Below are 15,290 nucleotides of genomic sequence, written 5' to 3'. Positions count from 1 at the left end.
TAAAAATAAGATAGTAAAAAACACGCGGGCGAAATTTAAGGTACGATATTGCCCCCTATTTAATCACCTTTTACCCGAGAGCATGAGTGATATCAATCTTCATGTAAACGTGGTGGAAGATGATTAAATTTGAAAAGACCCAACATTTTGTCCATCGAGGTATGAAAAGAAATATAGAAGAATTAAGAAAACATCTAGATCGTGATAGGACACAAGATTGTCATCAACTCGTGAATTGATGCTTATATCAAATAGGAAAGGATCGCTGTCAACTCGTGAGTTGATGCTTAGATCTAAAAGACAGGAAAGGATCATCGTCAACTCGTAAGTTGATGCTTAGATCTAAAAGACAGGTCGTCACCAATTCAAATGTTGGTGCTTAGAGGTAAATACAGGTCGTCGCCAATTCAAATGTTGGTGCTTAGAGGTAAAGACAGGTCGTCGTCAACCCAAAGGTCAGTGCTTAGACTTAAAAGATAAGTCGTCGCCAATTCAAGGGTTGATGCTTAGACGTAAAGACAAGTCGTCGCCAGCCTGAAGGTTGGTGCTTAGACGTAAATATAGGTTATCGCTAACCCGAAGGTCGGTGCTTAGACATAAATATAGGTTGTTGCCAACCCAAAGATCGGTGCTTAAACGTAAAGAAAGATCTTCGCCAACTCGAAGGTCGGTGCTTAGACTTAAAAGATAGGCCATCACCAACTCAAGGGTCAGTGCCTGGACCTACGAACGAAAAAAGATCGTCGTCAACTCGAAAGTCGATGCTTAGATAGAGACAAAGGAGATTGTCGTCAACGGATCAACACATTTTGATGCACACTCTTTTACTATTATTCCACGACAATTCTATAATTTCCTATGTTATTTTTACTATTGTGTTTCTTAAGTTTACTTTATTTCTACTTTTATTTTAATTTCGTTACTTATTTTATGAATAAGCAGTAATTTGATACCTTCTCGCTGTGCAAGTCATAACTTGAGCTAGGAGATGCTATTTGACGCGTTATAATATGAGTTAGAAAGATGAGAGGATAAGCTACAAGTTTTGTGTTGAAGCCAAAAACCAATTCGGAGTGTAGCAGAGTTGAATTATGTATTTTTGTTTCAGGCTAAAGAAAATAATTAGTTTTAGGCTTGTTTTTATGTTTTATGGGTCGGTTGCTATTAGGGTCCGATTTTCCTTATTCTATTTAGACAAACTTCATAATTAGGATTGAATTAACCACCTAAGGTTAATTTGCTGTAATCGTGTCTCCATCAAACTTTGAGGTTTTCATATTTTCCAATTCAATTTAATTTCTTTTAAATTCTTCTCTTTGAGTTTCAATTGCTTAATTTTTTTATTTCATAGAGGAGAGTTGATGATTCAATTGCTTAATTTGTTACTTTAGCGTAGCTTTTTTGTTAATTTCCGTTAGATTAAGTCGTGTTTGCTTAATTCGCGTATGCTTTATTCGTTTGCTTAATTCGGAAATTAGAAGCATATTTCTGATAGTATTAATTGCGCTTGTTGATTTTCACGGTTGTGGTATAGTGGTAAGTATCTCAACCTTTAAGGTGACTTTATAAACGACTTTCTCGAATTGCTCCGATTTTTTTCCAAAAAAAATTGAAAAAAAATAAACTAACAGTACTTCCTTTGAAAGGACTTTTAAGAGAATTTGACTCTCCAAATCACAATTTTTTTTCTATTTGATTTGATTTGTTTCTTTCTAATTTTTCGTATTTTGAATTTTTTTTTTAGAATCGTTATTTTATTTTATTCGATTTTTAGTTTGTGTTGAAATTGAAGCTACTATACATGTTGATATTTTTTCTAATATTTTTTATGAGATTTCTACGGACAAAGCTGATGTTGCAAATTTAAATGTAGTTCTTGCTGCCAAAATTTTACTATATATCCATTGAGCAAACATCTACTTTAGAACTTAAGTAACTCCCTTCCAATTTTAAATATGCATTTTAGAATAGAAAAAAAGTTACCTGTAATAATTTTACGTTTTTGTTCCCAATGGTAACCCTTTCGCTTCTGCATAATCTAAACCTCCCTCTTCTCTTCAACCCTTCCACACCCCAAAACCCTATCTCTTCAATCTCTCTCAAACCCTCACAACCTCGCTGTTCACATTCCGCCACTGTTCCCGCTCCTTCTCCGCCACCTCCGATTCGCATCTCACGCGGCCCAAAAATCCAAGCACGGCGTGCCCTACGTGATTACCTTGTCAACACTCGAGGTTACAGTTTCATAGATGCAGATTTTATCTCCAAAAACTCTCCGCATTTTATCAATTCGCTTATCTTCAGAGTCGGAATCAACATCAGAGACCATGATTTTACTCGGGCTGTAAGAAGGTATCTTATGCTTCACCCTATTAATGAATTTGAACCGTTTTTAGAGAGTATAGGGATTGAGCAAAGGGAATTGAAGTTACATCTGCCTAAAGATTTGTTTTTTCTTAGTGACGATAGTGTTTTGGTTGATAATTTTCATGTTTTGTTTAATCAAGGGGTTCCGAGGAATAGGATGGGGAAGATTTATAGAGAAGCAAGAGAGGTTTTTGGGTATGGGAGTGGCGTTTTGTCGAAGAAATTTGAGAGTTATGAGAATTTGGGGTTGAGTAAATCTTCTGTTGTGAAGCTGTTTGTTTGTCGTCCATTGCTTTTAGTTGGCGACGAGGTTGATCGTCAATTTGTTGTTGTTCTTGATCGGTTGAAGAGAATTGGGATTGATATCGGATGGTTTGTCAATTGTATGTGGCCCCCGAGAACATATATATGGAAAGAGATTATTGATAGTATAGAGTTTTTTCGTCAAGGGGGATATTCTGAGAAAGAAATGTATGATTTGTTTACGGCGGATCCTAAATTGTTGTTGAATGGTTTAGGAAAGAGGACATATTTGGTTGTAGGTCGGTTGATTAAGTCGGGTCTTGACGTGGATGAGATTTGTTCTTGTTTCAGAGAGCATCCTGATGTGTTGTCAAGTCCGCGTATGAAAAATTTGATGTTTGTGATTGCTTTTATGTATAATATTCGAATGGACCAAGATGCTATTGCTCATGTTTTGTATAACTACATGCATGAACTTAGCAAACTTTCGATAAAAGGTTATACAACTATGTCTAAAGAGTTGGGAGTTCGAGAAGGTGATTTATGTGAAATGATCCAGGATGATCCGTTAAAATTTTTTAGTTCGGCTTTAAAACAGAAGCAAAAGAGGGATATAGATAAATTCTACTATGACCCGCATAGTTATTTTGAGAAAACAAGTTTCTTGCAGAAACTGGGATATAATGATAACTCTGAGGAGATGGAAATAGCTATGAAGATGTTTATAGGGAAAGGTGATAAGTTACAAGAGAGATTTGATTGTCTGATTGAAGCTGGTTTGGATTATGACACTGTAGTCGAAATGGTAAAGCGAGTTCCTGGGGTTCTGAACGTTAGGAAAACTCTAATGCTAAAGAAGATTGATTTCTTAAAAAACACTTTAGGTTTCCCAATAGAAGCTCTCGTGGGATATCCAACGTATTTTACCAATAACTTGGACCAAATGTATGCAAGATTTGCAATGTATGAGTGGTTGAAGAAGAGGACTGATATAAATCCCGAGCTATCCCTCACTACCATATTTGCAACTTCTGAGAAACGGTTTCTAGAAATGTTTGTGAATAAGCATCCTGAAGGTCCAACGACTTGGCAAGCTATAAACAGTTTATCTGACAAATTTAAGAATTAACCGCACCTTATAAGTTTAGTTGAGATGTAAATACAGGCTTGGCTAAACCTTGCACTTTGGTTCCATTTTGGTTTTGTTTAAGGATTATTTTCTCATCAGCTAAAAGAGAATCAATCGAGCACTTATCGTCGCTGTTTTCTGACTCAAGAAATAATCTTAGTCTATGTTGTCAATAGCGCATTATAGCCGAATAATGTAGCGGTAGTAGTGTTAAGCACAAATCAATTGGGTTGTGAGCCGCTGTCACCAACAGTGTTTGTTGAGGCCCAACCTGCTGTCTCTTTGTTATTATGGTTTTGGAGCAAAATTTCTCAATCCTGTTATGTATTTTTTCTCTCTATTTAAGTTTTATTACATGTACTTTGGTAATTTAATTATTAAATATGTCTGTTTCTTTCTTTTTGTGTATTTTATATTTTAAAGTGTTTATGTTTTAACATTTACACCAATTTTTAGTCTATGCAAATACAATTTTCACCCTCCAAAACATAGCTTTAGATTTATAAACTTGAACATAACATGCTACCTATTTATATAGAACATATATATGAAGATGAATACACAAAGGAGACCTATATATTAGTCCATACAAAATGACTAATTATTCTAAACATCAACACATTTTATAATGGATGTGCTGTATTAACATTCTTACACACATATATCATCACAGAAAACCATATTGGTGAACATCTAAAACTGGTGAGATTACAATTATAATACATAAATTTCCACAAGTAATACTATTTATTCTAAAAGCTGTGCTAGCACATGCTCCACCACATACTTTGCAACAATAATATTTGTTTTCTCTGTGGGATGAAAAGAGTCCCAAAACACGAATTTGGAAGCATCAGAACAACTGAACATGCCGCCCCTACTGCATGCATAACCCATCTCGAACATTCCAGTAGGCACAACATGCCACTGAGTCTGATTCAAACCTGTGATCAAAAGAAAGACAAATCAAATTTATAATAACATGTTTCATAACTGTAATATATGTGTATGAAAAAGTGGTAAACTAGATAATCTGATGCAGTAGCATACTGTAGAGTTCAGTTTTTTTTTTATGATGTGCAACATAATGTGATATGGATTTGAAAACAACAACTTTAGTCCAGGGAGTTCCTGATTGAGCTTAGTAGTTATATTCTGGAGTTTACCATTGAATTCAAGTGCTATGTTATTGTAGTTTGCAACACAACCATTCTGACCCATAAAATTTGTAGTTCTCTCCAATGGCAAGCATCCCATGGGAGGTAACCCTCCTAGGGAAATCTTCCTAGCACCAAGACCATAGAGACTCCTTATGAAATTCTCCGCAATTCCAGGCATGGTATAGTAATTCTCTAGGAAATTATTTGTTCCAATGCTCATAAGGTATAATGATTTAGGAATGCTCTCTTTTGCTTTGGTTTCACCTGCAGTTAGATTCTTTTGGTATTGTTTGTAGTAATCTAATTCTTTTGGTATCATATACTCTCTTTTTTTCTTCCCAAAATTACAAGTCACTTTGTCAAAAATATCTTATAAGTCACTTTACAATCCCAAATAATCATTAATGATTTTTTTTGCCTAATATACCTTCTATTATTTACAATCCCAATTAATCATTAATGTCTTATAATTTAGGACGAAGGGAGTATTTTGCATTATTATCTGTTTTTTTTTCATGATTTTGGGAACTCTGCGTAGTTAGTCGCGGGTTTCTTATGGCAAAACCAATCAAGTCCCTATTTCACTAAAGTTTAACAGCGACAAAAATTTTATGATATCTTATTTAGCCACAATTTAACTGTGAAAATTTAAGTGTGATCAAATAGAAATATGGATGAAAAATCAAGAAAGATTATGATTTTTTTATATTTTTTTGTGATTTTTATATTATTTTATGATTAAAAATGGATAAAAAAAGTCTATTAAAAAAAGAAAATAATATTTAAATACTTCAAAAAGTAACATTTGACTTTTTTGACCTTTTAATAAAAAAATAATAAATAAAAAAGAATACAATAGAGTTCAAACCTACGACACTGCACCTGATGTCCCTACAGCTACCAGTTGAGTTGACTTACTCATACATTTTTTTTGATTTTTTCTTTTGAAATGCTCTTAAAGATAAGATCGTAAAAAACACGCGGGCAAAATTTTAAGTACGACAACAACCCCTATTTAATCACCTTTAACCCAAGAGCATAAGTGACGTCAGTCTTCATGTAATTGTGGTGGAAGATGATTAAATATGAAAAGACCCAAAATTTTGTCCATCAAGGTATGCAAAGAAATATAGAAGAATTAAGAAAACTTCTAGATCGGGATAGGGCGTAAGATCGTCGTCAACTCGTGAGTTGATGCTTAGATCAAACAAGGAAAGATTGTTGTCAACTCGTGAGTTGATGCTTAGATCTAAAAAACAAGAAAGGATCGTCGTCAACTTGTAAGTTGATGCTTAGATCTAAAAGAAAAGTCGTTTCCAACCCAAAGGTTGGTGCTTAGACGTAAAGACATGTTGTTATCAACTCGAAGGTCGGTGCTTAGACTTAAAAGGTAGGTCGTCGCCAACTCAAGTGTCGGTGCTTAGACGTAAAGACAGGTCGCCGCCAACCTGAAGGTCGTGCTTAGACGTAAATACATGTCATCGCCAACCTGAAGGTCAGTGCTTGACGTAAATATAGGTTGTCATCAACCCGAAGGTCGATGCTTAGAGGTAAAGAAAGCTTGTCGCCAACCCGAAGGTCGGTGCTTAGACTTAAAAGATAGGTTTTCGCCAACTCAAGGGTTGATGCTTAGACTTAAAAGATCGGTCGTCACCGACTCAAGGGTTGGTGCCTGGACCTATGAACGGGAAAAAATCGTTGTCAACTCGAAAGTCGATGTTTATATAGAAACAAAGGAGATCGTCGTTAACTGATCAACGCATTTTGATGCACACTCTTTTATTATTGTGCTATGAAAATGCTATAGTTTTAGGCCCATTTAGGTGGGACGGGCTTGATTTTTAGGCCCATTTAGACTTGGCGGACTTGCTCGCACCGCTTTTTTTGACGGGTATAAGGTGGGGCAGACGCGGGACTAGGTGCATGACCTGTTTTGTCTCCCCAACCGACATGAGCTCAGGTAATTATTCACTAAAATATGAAGGTATAAGTACGAGTATGGGCACCTTAGTACCTAATCATCCCCATACTCGCACACTTTATATATTTATATATTTTAATATATCTTATTTTATAAAAATGTATGTCTATGAATTTTAAAACAATTTCAATACTAAACTATTACATATTTAAGATATGCATTTATTTATTTTATAATTCCACAAAATATTTTTTTAAATATTTTTAGTGTTCTTAAAATTTTAAAATAATATTATAATATTTTATAATTGATCTATTTATCTTTCTAATTAAAAATGTAGGTAATAGTTAAGGATACATGTATTTACGTATCCACCGGGCACGGGTATAAGTGCTAAAGTTGACAACGGGACGGGTCGAGGACGATTTTTACCTCCCCAAACCCGAGTTCCTAAACAATCGCCGTTTCCCGCCCCAAACCCAAACAGGAATGAAAAATTAAAACCCAAACCCGTTCCAAACGGATTCGGGTTGGTTTGGGTACCTCGCCCCTCCACCATCCATTTAATAAAATCAATTTTTTAATTGAAATATTTATTTTTTCAAAAATTAAATTACATTATAAATGATAAAATAAAATAATCTCAAAATATTCTATAGATACATTTCAAATATTTTAAATAATAAATATAAATCAAATTATTAAAACATTGACCACATATTTAATATTATAATTTATTAAAAATAAATAATAATGTATATAATGAAATAAACGGGGCGGATTCGAAAACGAGTTTGGGATGGGTACTAGTGTTCCCTTACCATATTTTGTAATCGGAAAAAATCTAAACCCGAATTCAAACCCAACCAAAGCAGATTTTCTCTGTCAACTTCGGAACGAATTCGGGTGGATACCCGCATGTATGAATTTTGTTGCCATATCTATACAGGAGTATCTTATTCAAAGTCTGCCGATTGCCATCCGTAATTTACATTTTAATAATTTTTTATTGAATAATAACTAAATATAAAACAATTTTACACTTGGGTTCGTTAAACTTTAAAATTTAATTTCCCACACATTTGAATCTCCTTTTAACATAAACAAACATCCTTATCTTTTGTCTTTCTTCTACGCTTGTGTTCCCAATGGTAACCCCTTCGCTTCTGCATAATCTAAACCTCCCTCTTCTCTTCAACCCTTCCACACCCCAAAACCCTATCTCTTCAATCTCTCTCAAACCTTCACAACCCCGCTGTTCAAATTCCGCCATTGTTCGCGCTCCTTCTTCGCCACCTCCAATTCGCATCAAACCCTACACAAAAATCGAAGCACAGCATGCCCTACAAGAATACCTTTACAACACTCAATGTTACACTTTCATAGACGCTGAATTTATCGCCAAAAATTCTCCGCATTTCATTCATCAACTCATCTCCAGAGTCAGAGTATACAACAGACACTATGCTTTTGATTTTCCTCGGGCTCTCAGAAGGTATCTTATGTATCACCCTATTAATGAATTTGAACCCTTTTTAGAGAGTATAGGGATTCATCCCAGGGAATTGAACTTACTTTTGCCTAAAGATTTGTTTTTTCTTCGTGATGATAGTCTTTTGGTTGATAATTTTCATGTTTTGTTTATTCACGGGGTTCCGAGGAATAGGATGTGGAAGATTTATAGAGAAGCAAGAGAGGTTTTTGGGTATGGGAGTGGCGTTTTGTCGAAGAAATTTGAGAGTTATGAGAATTTGGGGTTGAGTAAATCTTCTGTTGCGAAGCTGTTTGTTTGTTGTCCATTGCTTTTAGTTGGCGACGAGGTTGATCCTCAATTTGTTGTTGTTCTTGATTGGTTGAAGAGAATTGGGATTGATATCGGATGGTTTGTGAATTGTATGTGGCCCTCGAGAACATATAGATGGAAAGCGATTATTGATAGTATAGAGTTTTTTCGTCAAGGGGGATGTTCGGAGAAGCCAATGTATGATTTGTTTAAGGCGGATCCGAAATTGTTATTGGAGGGTTTAGGAAAGAGGATGTATTTGGTTATAGGCCGGTTGGTTAAGTTGGGTCTTGACGTGAATGAGATTTGTTTTTGTTTTCGAGAGCATCCTGATATATTGTCAAGTCGGCGTATGAAAAATTTGATGTCGGTGATTGCTTTTATGTATAATATTCGAATGGAACAAGAAGAGACTACTCGTGTTTTGTATAACTACATGCACATCCTTAGCAAACATTCAATAAAAGGTCATACAACTATGTCTAAAGAGTTAGGAGTTGGAAAAGGTGATTTACGTGAAATGATACAGGATGATCCGTTAGAATTTTTTAGTTTGGCTGTAAAACTGAAGCAGAAGAAGGATAAAAATGAGTTCTACTATGACCTGCATTTGGGGAAAACAAGTTTCTTGCGGAAACTGGGGTATAATGATAACTCTGAGGAGATGGAAATAGCTATGAAGATGTTTGAAGGGAAAGGTGATAAGTTACAAGAGAGATTTGATTGTCTGGTTGAAGCTGGTTTGGAATATGACACTGTAGTTGGAATGGTAAAGCGAGTTCCTGGGATTCTGAGCATTAGGAAAACTGTAATGCAAAAGAAGATTGATTTCTTAAAAAACACTTTAGGTTACCCGATAGAGTTTCTCGCGAGATATTCAAGGTATTTTTTCCATAATTTGGACAAAATATTTGCAAGATTTGCAATGTACAAGTGGTTGAAGAAGAGGAATGTTATAAATCGCGAGTTATACTTGAGTACCATAATTACACCTTCTGAGAAACAGTTTCTAGAACTCTTTGTGAATACGCATCCTGAAGGTCCAACAGCTTGGCAAACTATAAACAGTTTATCTAAAGAATTTAAGAATTAACCGCTCCTTACAAGTTTAGGTGAGATCTAAATACATGCTTGGCTAAATCTTGCACTTTGGTTAAATTTTGGTTTTGTTTTAGGATTATTTCTCATCTGCTTAATGAGAATCAATCAAGCACTTATTGTCACTTAGTTTTCTTACTCAAAAGAAATAATCTTAGTCTATGTTGTCAATAGCGCATTATAGCATAGTAATGTAGTGGTAGTAGGGTTAAGCGCGAAGCAATGGGGTTGTGAGCCGCTGTCACCAACAGTGTTTAATGAGACTCAAACTGCTATCTATTTGTTATTATGGTTTTGGAGCAAAATTTCTCAAATCCATTTTTTCAGAACCCTTGTATTTTTTTTGGAATAAATGTCAATTCACACCCCATTTAAGGGTACAATTATGTTCTTCATTCTATTATATTCATACTCACAAACAATTGTTATGTTATTCTTATTTTTAGTTCAATCCTGTTATGTCTTTTTTTTCTCTTTAAATTTATTGCATGTACTTTAGTTATTTAATTATAAAATATGTCTGTTTCTTTCTTTTTGTGTATTTTTATATATTTAAGTATTTATGTTTTAACATTTCCACCAATTTTTAGTCTATGCAAATACAATTTTCACCCTCAAAACATAGCTTTAGATTTATAAACTTGAACAGAACATGCTACCTATTTATATAGAACACATATATGAAGATGAATACACAAAGGAGACCTATATATTAGTCCACACATATATATATATTTATACACACACATCGACATGCAGAAAACCATACTGGTGAACATCTAAAAGTGGTAACCTTACAATTCATAAATTTCCACAAGCAATACTATTTATTCTAAAAGTTGAGCTAACACATGCTCCACCACATACTTTGCAACAATACTATTCGTTTTTTCCGTGGGATGAAAAGAATCCCAAAACACAAATTTGGAAGCATCAGAACAACTGAACATGCTTCCCCTGCTGCATGCATAACCCATCTCGAACATTCCAGTAGCACAACATGCCACTGAGGCCGATTCAAACCCTGTGATCAAAACAAAAACAAATTAAATTAATAATAATATGTTTCATAATTGTAATATATATGTATAGAGAAACGTTAAGTAGATTATCTGCTTCAGTAGCATACCGTAGAGTTCAGGTTTTTTTATGATGTGCAACATAATGTGATATGGATTTGAAAACAACAACTTCAGTCCAGGGAGTTCCTGGTTGAGCTTAGTAGTTATATTCTGGAGTTTACCATTGAATTCAAGTGCTATGTTATTGTAGTTTGCAACACAACCATTCTGACCCATAAAATTAGTAGTTCTCTCCAATGGCAAGCATCCCATGGGAGGTAACCCTCCTAGGGAAATCTTCCTAGCACCAAGACCATAGAGACTCCTTATGAAATTCTCGGCGATTCCAGCTAGAAAAGTCTGGTACTGTTGAATTGTGTATTGTGATGCCCTACCAGGCATGGTATAGTAATTCTCTAGAAAATCATTTGTTCCCATACTCATAAGGTGTAACGATTCAGAAATGCTCTCTTTTGCTTTGGCTTCACCAAGATATGCAGTTAGATTCTTTTGGTATTGTTTGTAATACTCTAATTGCTTCCATAGTGGTATCACACCCTGTATTAAATATCATATAGTTTGCATTATTATCAGAGTCATCTCATGTTTTTTTGAAGCACTGTGTAGATTAGTCGCAATTTTACTTAAGCAAAACCAATCAAGGCTCTATTTTACCAAAATTTAGCTGTGATAATATTTTATAAGACCCTACTTAGTCTTAGTTTATCTGTGATAATTTTTGAGTCCTATGTGCTAGTATAGATCATAAGTTAGATTTAAATTTGTTTTTTTCAAAATTTATGAAACAAGAAAATCATTTCAATTTTCTTATGAGAGAGAGAGAAGCAGAGAAGTGACAGAAAAGGAAATGAACTAGCTAGTAAAATGGAAATCAAGAACTTATAGTGGGATCTAAGATTTTTGCTATAGTAGGAAACAAAATTGAAAGACTATATGAACTTACAAGTACAGCAGAAGTTGCATTATCATAACCAGTAGCAGCAGAAGCAAAACTGACACCAGTTGCAAAATCTGAAATATTATTCTTAGGATCCAAGTATGCAGGCACATATTCCTTTATACCAAAAGCTTCTGATATGAAATCAGTCGGTATTCTCCCATTCGAGAATCTTCCGGTGGCTTTACCGCCCAGGAAGTCACGTCCATACGGTTGAAAATTGCTCCGTGCAACTGTCGGAATAAAGTTGTTGTTCCCGGCGTCAACGGAGGAGTCGCCGAACACGATAATTGCCGGAACCTTTGCATTGGCCTTGATCAAAATGAGACAGAAAATGTGAAGTGAAAATAATAATGCTAGTAGGTTTGATTGCAGTTCCATGTTGTGTTGGTTGATTTTTTTGAGTACGTGAGTATGGAGTGTGTGTGGGGGGTTGAAGAGGTGTGACTTGTGATGAAATAAATATTGGTTAGGAGTATGTATATTTATGGAAGTTTGAGCTTTTGAAAATTGGGTGAATAAGTTGTTGGATCATAAATTGCATAGACAAACCTGTTTTGCGGTGGGAATGTAAGTTTTTCTGCAGATTTTTTTTTTTTAATAAACCAAGTATCTTTTGCTTGTAGGTACATAGACTTATCTTTTAATTTAAGAGATTTAACAGTGTTCCATGTTCAATATTGGATTCAAATCTAGAATCTCTGGTTAAGTTAAAAGGGATATTTACCATCTCAATTAAATGCTCTTGAGTAATTTAGAGCACTTTCAATATCATATTTCAATTTTAGTTTTTCTTTTTAAAAATTTATAACTTAGGTTAATAAATATAAATTACTCAAAAGTTAACAAATTTAAATAATAAAAAAACAAAATCTAATATAATTATACTGCATTAACTTGAGTTGGTTGATTTTGATAGGTCTAAATTGTTTTTTAATTTAGTTAACAAGTAGGATTCTATATTTACGTTATGTTTGAATTGATGGTATAAATTTATATTCTATTGTTTGGATTAATTAAAAATGGATGAAGTGGAGCTGATGAAATGCATTTCATCATATTTCATCACTTTTTATACCCTACGATCTAGGCGGAATGAAAAAGTGTTATATTCCATTGCGAAATAACAATGTATTATATATTTATTCTATTACGCTCAGCTCCGCTCCATTCTACTCTATTCTGCTCTAATCCGCTTGGTTCGTTTTAGCGTATCCAAACATAACCTTAAAGACTAATAAAATAATAATTAATTACTCAAAATTATTGATACAATTATTTCATTTAAAAAATTGCAACTAAAAAACACTTTAATGAAATGGTAAGAAATCTCTTATAGTTTAACCAAATGTTTTGAGTTTGATCTCAGCGCTGAAAATGCAGTAGTGTTAAATTATTTTGAGGAAAAACTTTGCAATTGCGCACAGAGAAAACTTATCTTTACAAAACAAAAGAATTATAGTCGTAAAATTCATACACATTGGATACTAATTAGCATGTTTGACTTAACTTTTAATCAATTATACTCACATTCAAATGCCACTCTATTGTTATTTTCTAGAAGCTTCAAAAGATAGATTCCGTCTAAACATGACAAACTACCGTAATTTTATAAAATGAAACAAATACCACAAGAATTTAGTAACAGATACTATTCCTTAAAAACACCAAGTTACTATCTTAACTGAATTTATGAGATATTTATGGTATTTCTTATTAGTATCTTATAGTTTATTTTTGGCTTATGGTCCCATAGTTTATATTAGGCTTATGGGTCCTATAATTATAACTAAAATGTTTGTATAATAAATGAACCGAATAATTTGTCTAATACTTATGAATATGTCCCTTTATAATTCTTTTGCGTTCCTTTACACAGTCTCACTTTTATTTCTTCATTTATTATTTATAATAAAAGTAAATAAAAAGTTTCTACGTACGTGTAAAGCTGAGGATGGCTCGACGTGAAAAACCATAAATAAGTTGGTGAGATTTTTCGTCAACAAAAAAAGTTCCTACTTCCATGCTGCATGACCTCAATCTTCTTCAATCGCATTTATCTCAAATTCGTGCACATATGATAGATTGGAAATTTTACTCTACCTTTTCATACATAAGAGAAAAAAAGTTGTTTGAAACAAATGGGTTACTGACTTACTGTTGAAGTAGTTGTGAGAGTTTTGATATTCTTTTATCTATTTTTTTTATTGGAACTCTTATTTTGTGATTAAGTGGTCATTTTAAAGTTAGTTGGCTTATTAAAAGAATTTGTAAATACATTGTGTGCATGATTTTTTTCATTAAAGTTCTCTTACATATGACTCTGTATCATACTCATCAGGTTCTTTACCAGATCTTCACGTTTTAGTTATGATCTTCTCTTGTCTGAACTTTTCCCCTGACCATGATACAGCTGAGCCTTTCTCATGTTTCTTGAGGTATATGATTTTATTTCTTTGTTCATACCCTTCATGATTCAGCCTGGACTTTCCTATGTTGTTGAACTGTTCTCTCAACACAGTCAGGTCGTCGGATGAGCTTTCAGGGGTCATCTCTTCCTTGGTTCCGGAGGTCGAGGCAAAATTCATACTCTTCTTGTCAGGATGTTGAGACATTTGATGTAACATCTTTGATCTAGTCTGGGGATGACTAGAGTCTAAAGATGACTTCTTTTTCTCATTCAGCCCTAGGGTACTCATGTCCCTTGTCATTCTTCCCACTTGAGGGATTTCATCACGAGAGGCAGACCCAGTATTATGCACTTTGACTAACTTTTGAGCTTTTTAAAGTTCAAATTGTAGAGAGCTAATCTCTTCTTCCAGTTCAGAGATAGTTCTCAACTGTTCTTTCTTTTCTTCATTCAGTTAGCGCACCAGATCTTTCTGTTTCTCCCTTTCGTCACATAATTCAGCACTTGTGAGACATAACTCTCTGTATGATGCAACTAGATCATCATATGCTGAATCACAGTCATCAGATGTCCATATGCTTGTTAAAGCATTTACATGTTTGGTAGATTCGTCTTCAAAGTCACTATCAGAGTCCTCTTCAGACCATGTTACAGATAGACCCTTCTTCTGTCTCTTAAGGTATGCAGGACACTCAGATTTGATGTGTCCAAAACCTCCACATTCATAGCACTGTATACCCTTTTCTTGCAATGACTTTTCTTCAGGCTTCCTTCTTCCAGCATCATTTGAATTTTGAATGTCAGATGAGTTGTTCTGGACATTTGATCTTGGATTTCTCCCTATCTGCTTCATCACCTGGTTGAATTGTCTTCCAAGAAGTACTATGACATTGGATATTCCTTCATCTGAACCAAGATCAAATTCCTTCATTCCATCTTCGGAGTTGGCAACAAAAGCTATGTTTTTGTTCTTCTTTTTAGCTCTATCATTGATGCTTAACTCAAAAGTCAGAAGAGATCCGACAAGATCGTCCAGTCTCATCCGATTAATGTCTTGAGCTTCTTCGATGACAGTCACCTTCATGTAAAATTTCTTGGGCAGAGACCTGAGCATCTTTCTTACTAGTTTTTCTTCAGGTATCTTTTCTCCTAATGCACTA

At 34.4% G+C, this 15,290-nt stretch overlaps 4 protein-coding genes across 4 annotated transcripts; 2 read left to right on the top strand and 2 right to left on the bottom strand.

Annotated features, from left to right (window-relative positions):
- The first annotated feature begins 1,945 nt into the window (after nt 1-1,945).
- Nucleotides 1,946-4,137, top strand: LOC131621086 (uncharacterized). Its single transcript, XM_058892294.1, has 2 exons — nt 1,946-2,352; nt 2,508-4,137. Exon 2 carries the CDS (start codon nt 2,525-2,527, stop codon nt 3,737-3,739), a length of 1,215 nt encoding a protein of 404 aa, XP_058748277.1. The 5' UTR covers nt 1,946-2,352; nt 2,508-2,524; the 3' UTR covers nt 3,740-4,137.
- Nucleotides 4,138-4,265: 128 nt separating this feature from the next.
- Nucleotides 4,266-5,218, bottom strand: LOC131619588 (GDSL esterase/lipase At2g04570-like). Its single transcript, XM_058890672.1, has 2 exons — nt 4,906-5,218; nt 4,266-4,683 (listed from the first exon to the last, which is right to left on the bottom strand). The coding sequence occupies exons 1-2, from the start codon at nt 5,216-5,218 to the stop codon at nt 4,487-4,489; spliced, it is 510 nt and encodes a 169-aa protein (XP_058746655.1). The 3' UTR covers nt 4,266-4,486.
- Nucleotides 5,219-7,927: 2,709 nt separating this feature from the next.
- LOC131621084 (transcription termination factor MTEF18, mitochondrial-like) lies at nt 7,928-10,316 on the top strand. The gene has a single exon (XM_058892292.1). The coding sequence runs from the start codon at nt 7,969-7,971 to the stop codon at nt 9,694-9,696; it is 1,728 nt and encodes a 575-aa protein (XP_058748275.1). The 5' UTR covers nt 7,928-7,968; the 3' UTR covers nt 9,697-10,316.
- Nucleotides 10,317-10,380: 64 nt separating this feature from the next.
- Nucleotides 10,381-12,182, bottom strand: LOC131621085 (GDSL esterase/lipase At2g04570-like). The gene is made up of 3 exons (XM_058892293.1): nt 11,727-12,182; nt 10,831-11,320; nt 10,381-10,725 (listed from the first exon to the last, which is right to left on the bottom strand). The coding sequence occupies exons 1-3, from the start codon at nt 12,099-12,101 to the stop codon at nt 10,529-10,531; spliced, it is 1,062 nt and encodes a 353-aa protein (XP_058748276.1). The 5' UTR covers nt 12,102-12,182; the 3' UTR covers nt 10,381-10,528.
- Between the last annotated feature and the right edge of the window lie 3,108 nt (nt 12,183-15,290).

The sequence above is a fragment of the Vicia villosa genome, linkage group LG7, assembly GCF_029867415.1.
Source record: "Vicia villosa cultivar HV-30 ecotype Madison, WI linkage group LG7, Vvil1.0, whole genome shotgun sequence".
NCBI classification, from domain to species: Eukaryota; Viridiplantae; Streptophyta; class Magnoliopsida; order Fabales; family Fabaceae; genus Vicia; species Vicia villosa.
This window is presented reverse-complemented; position numbering and strand designations above follow the sequence as displayed.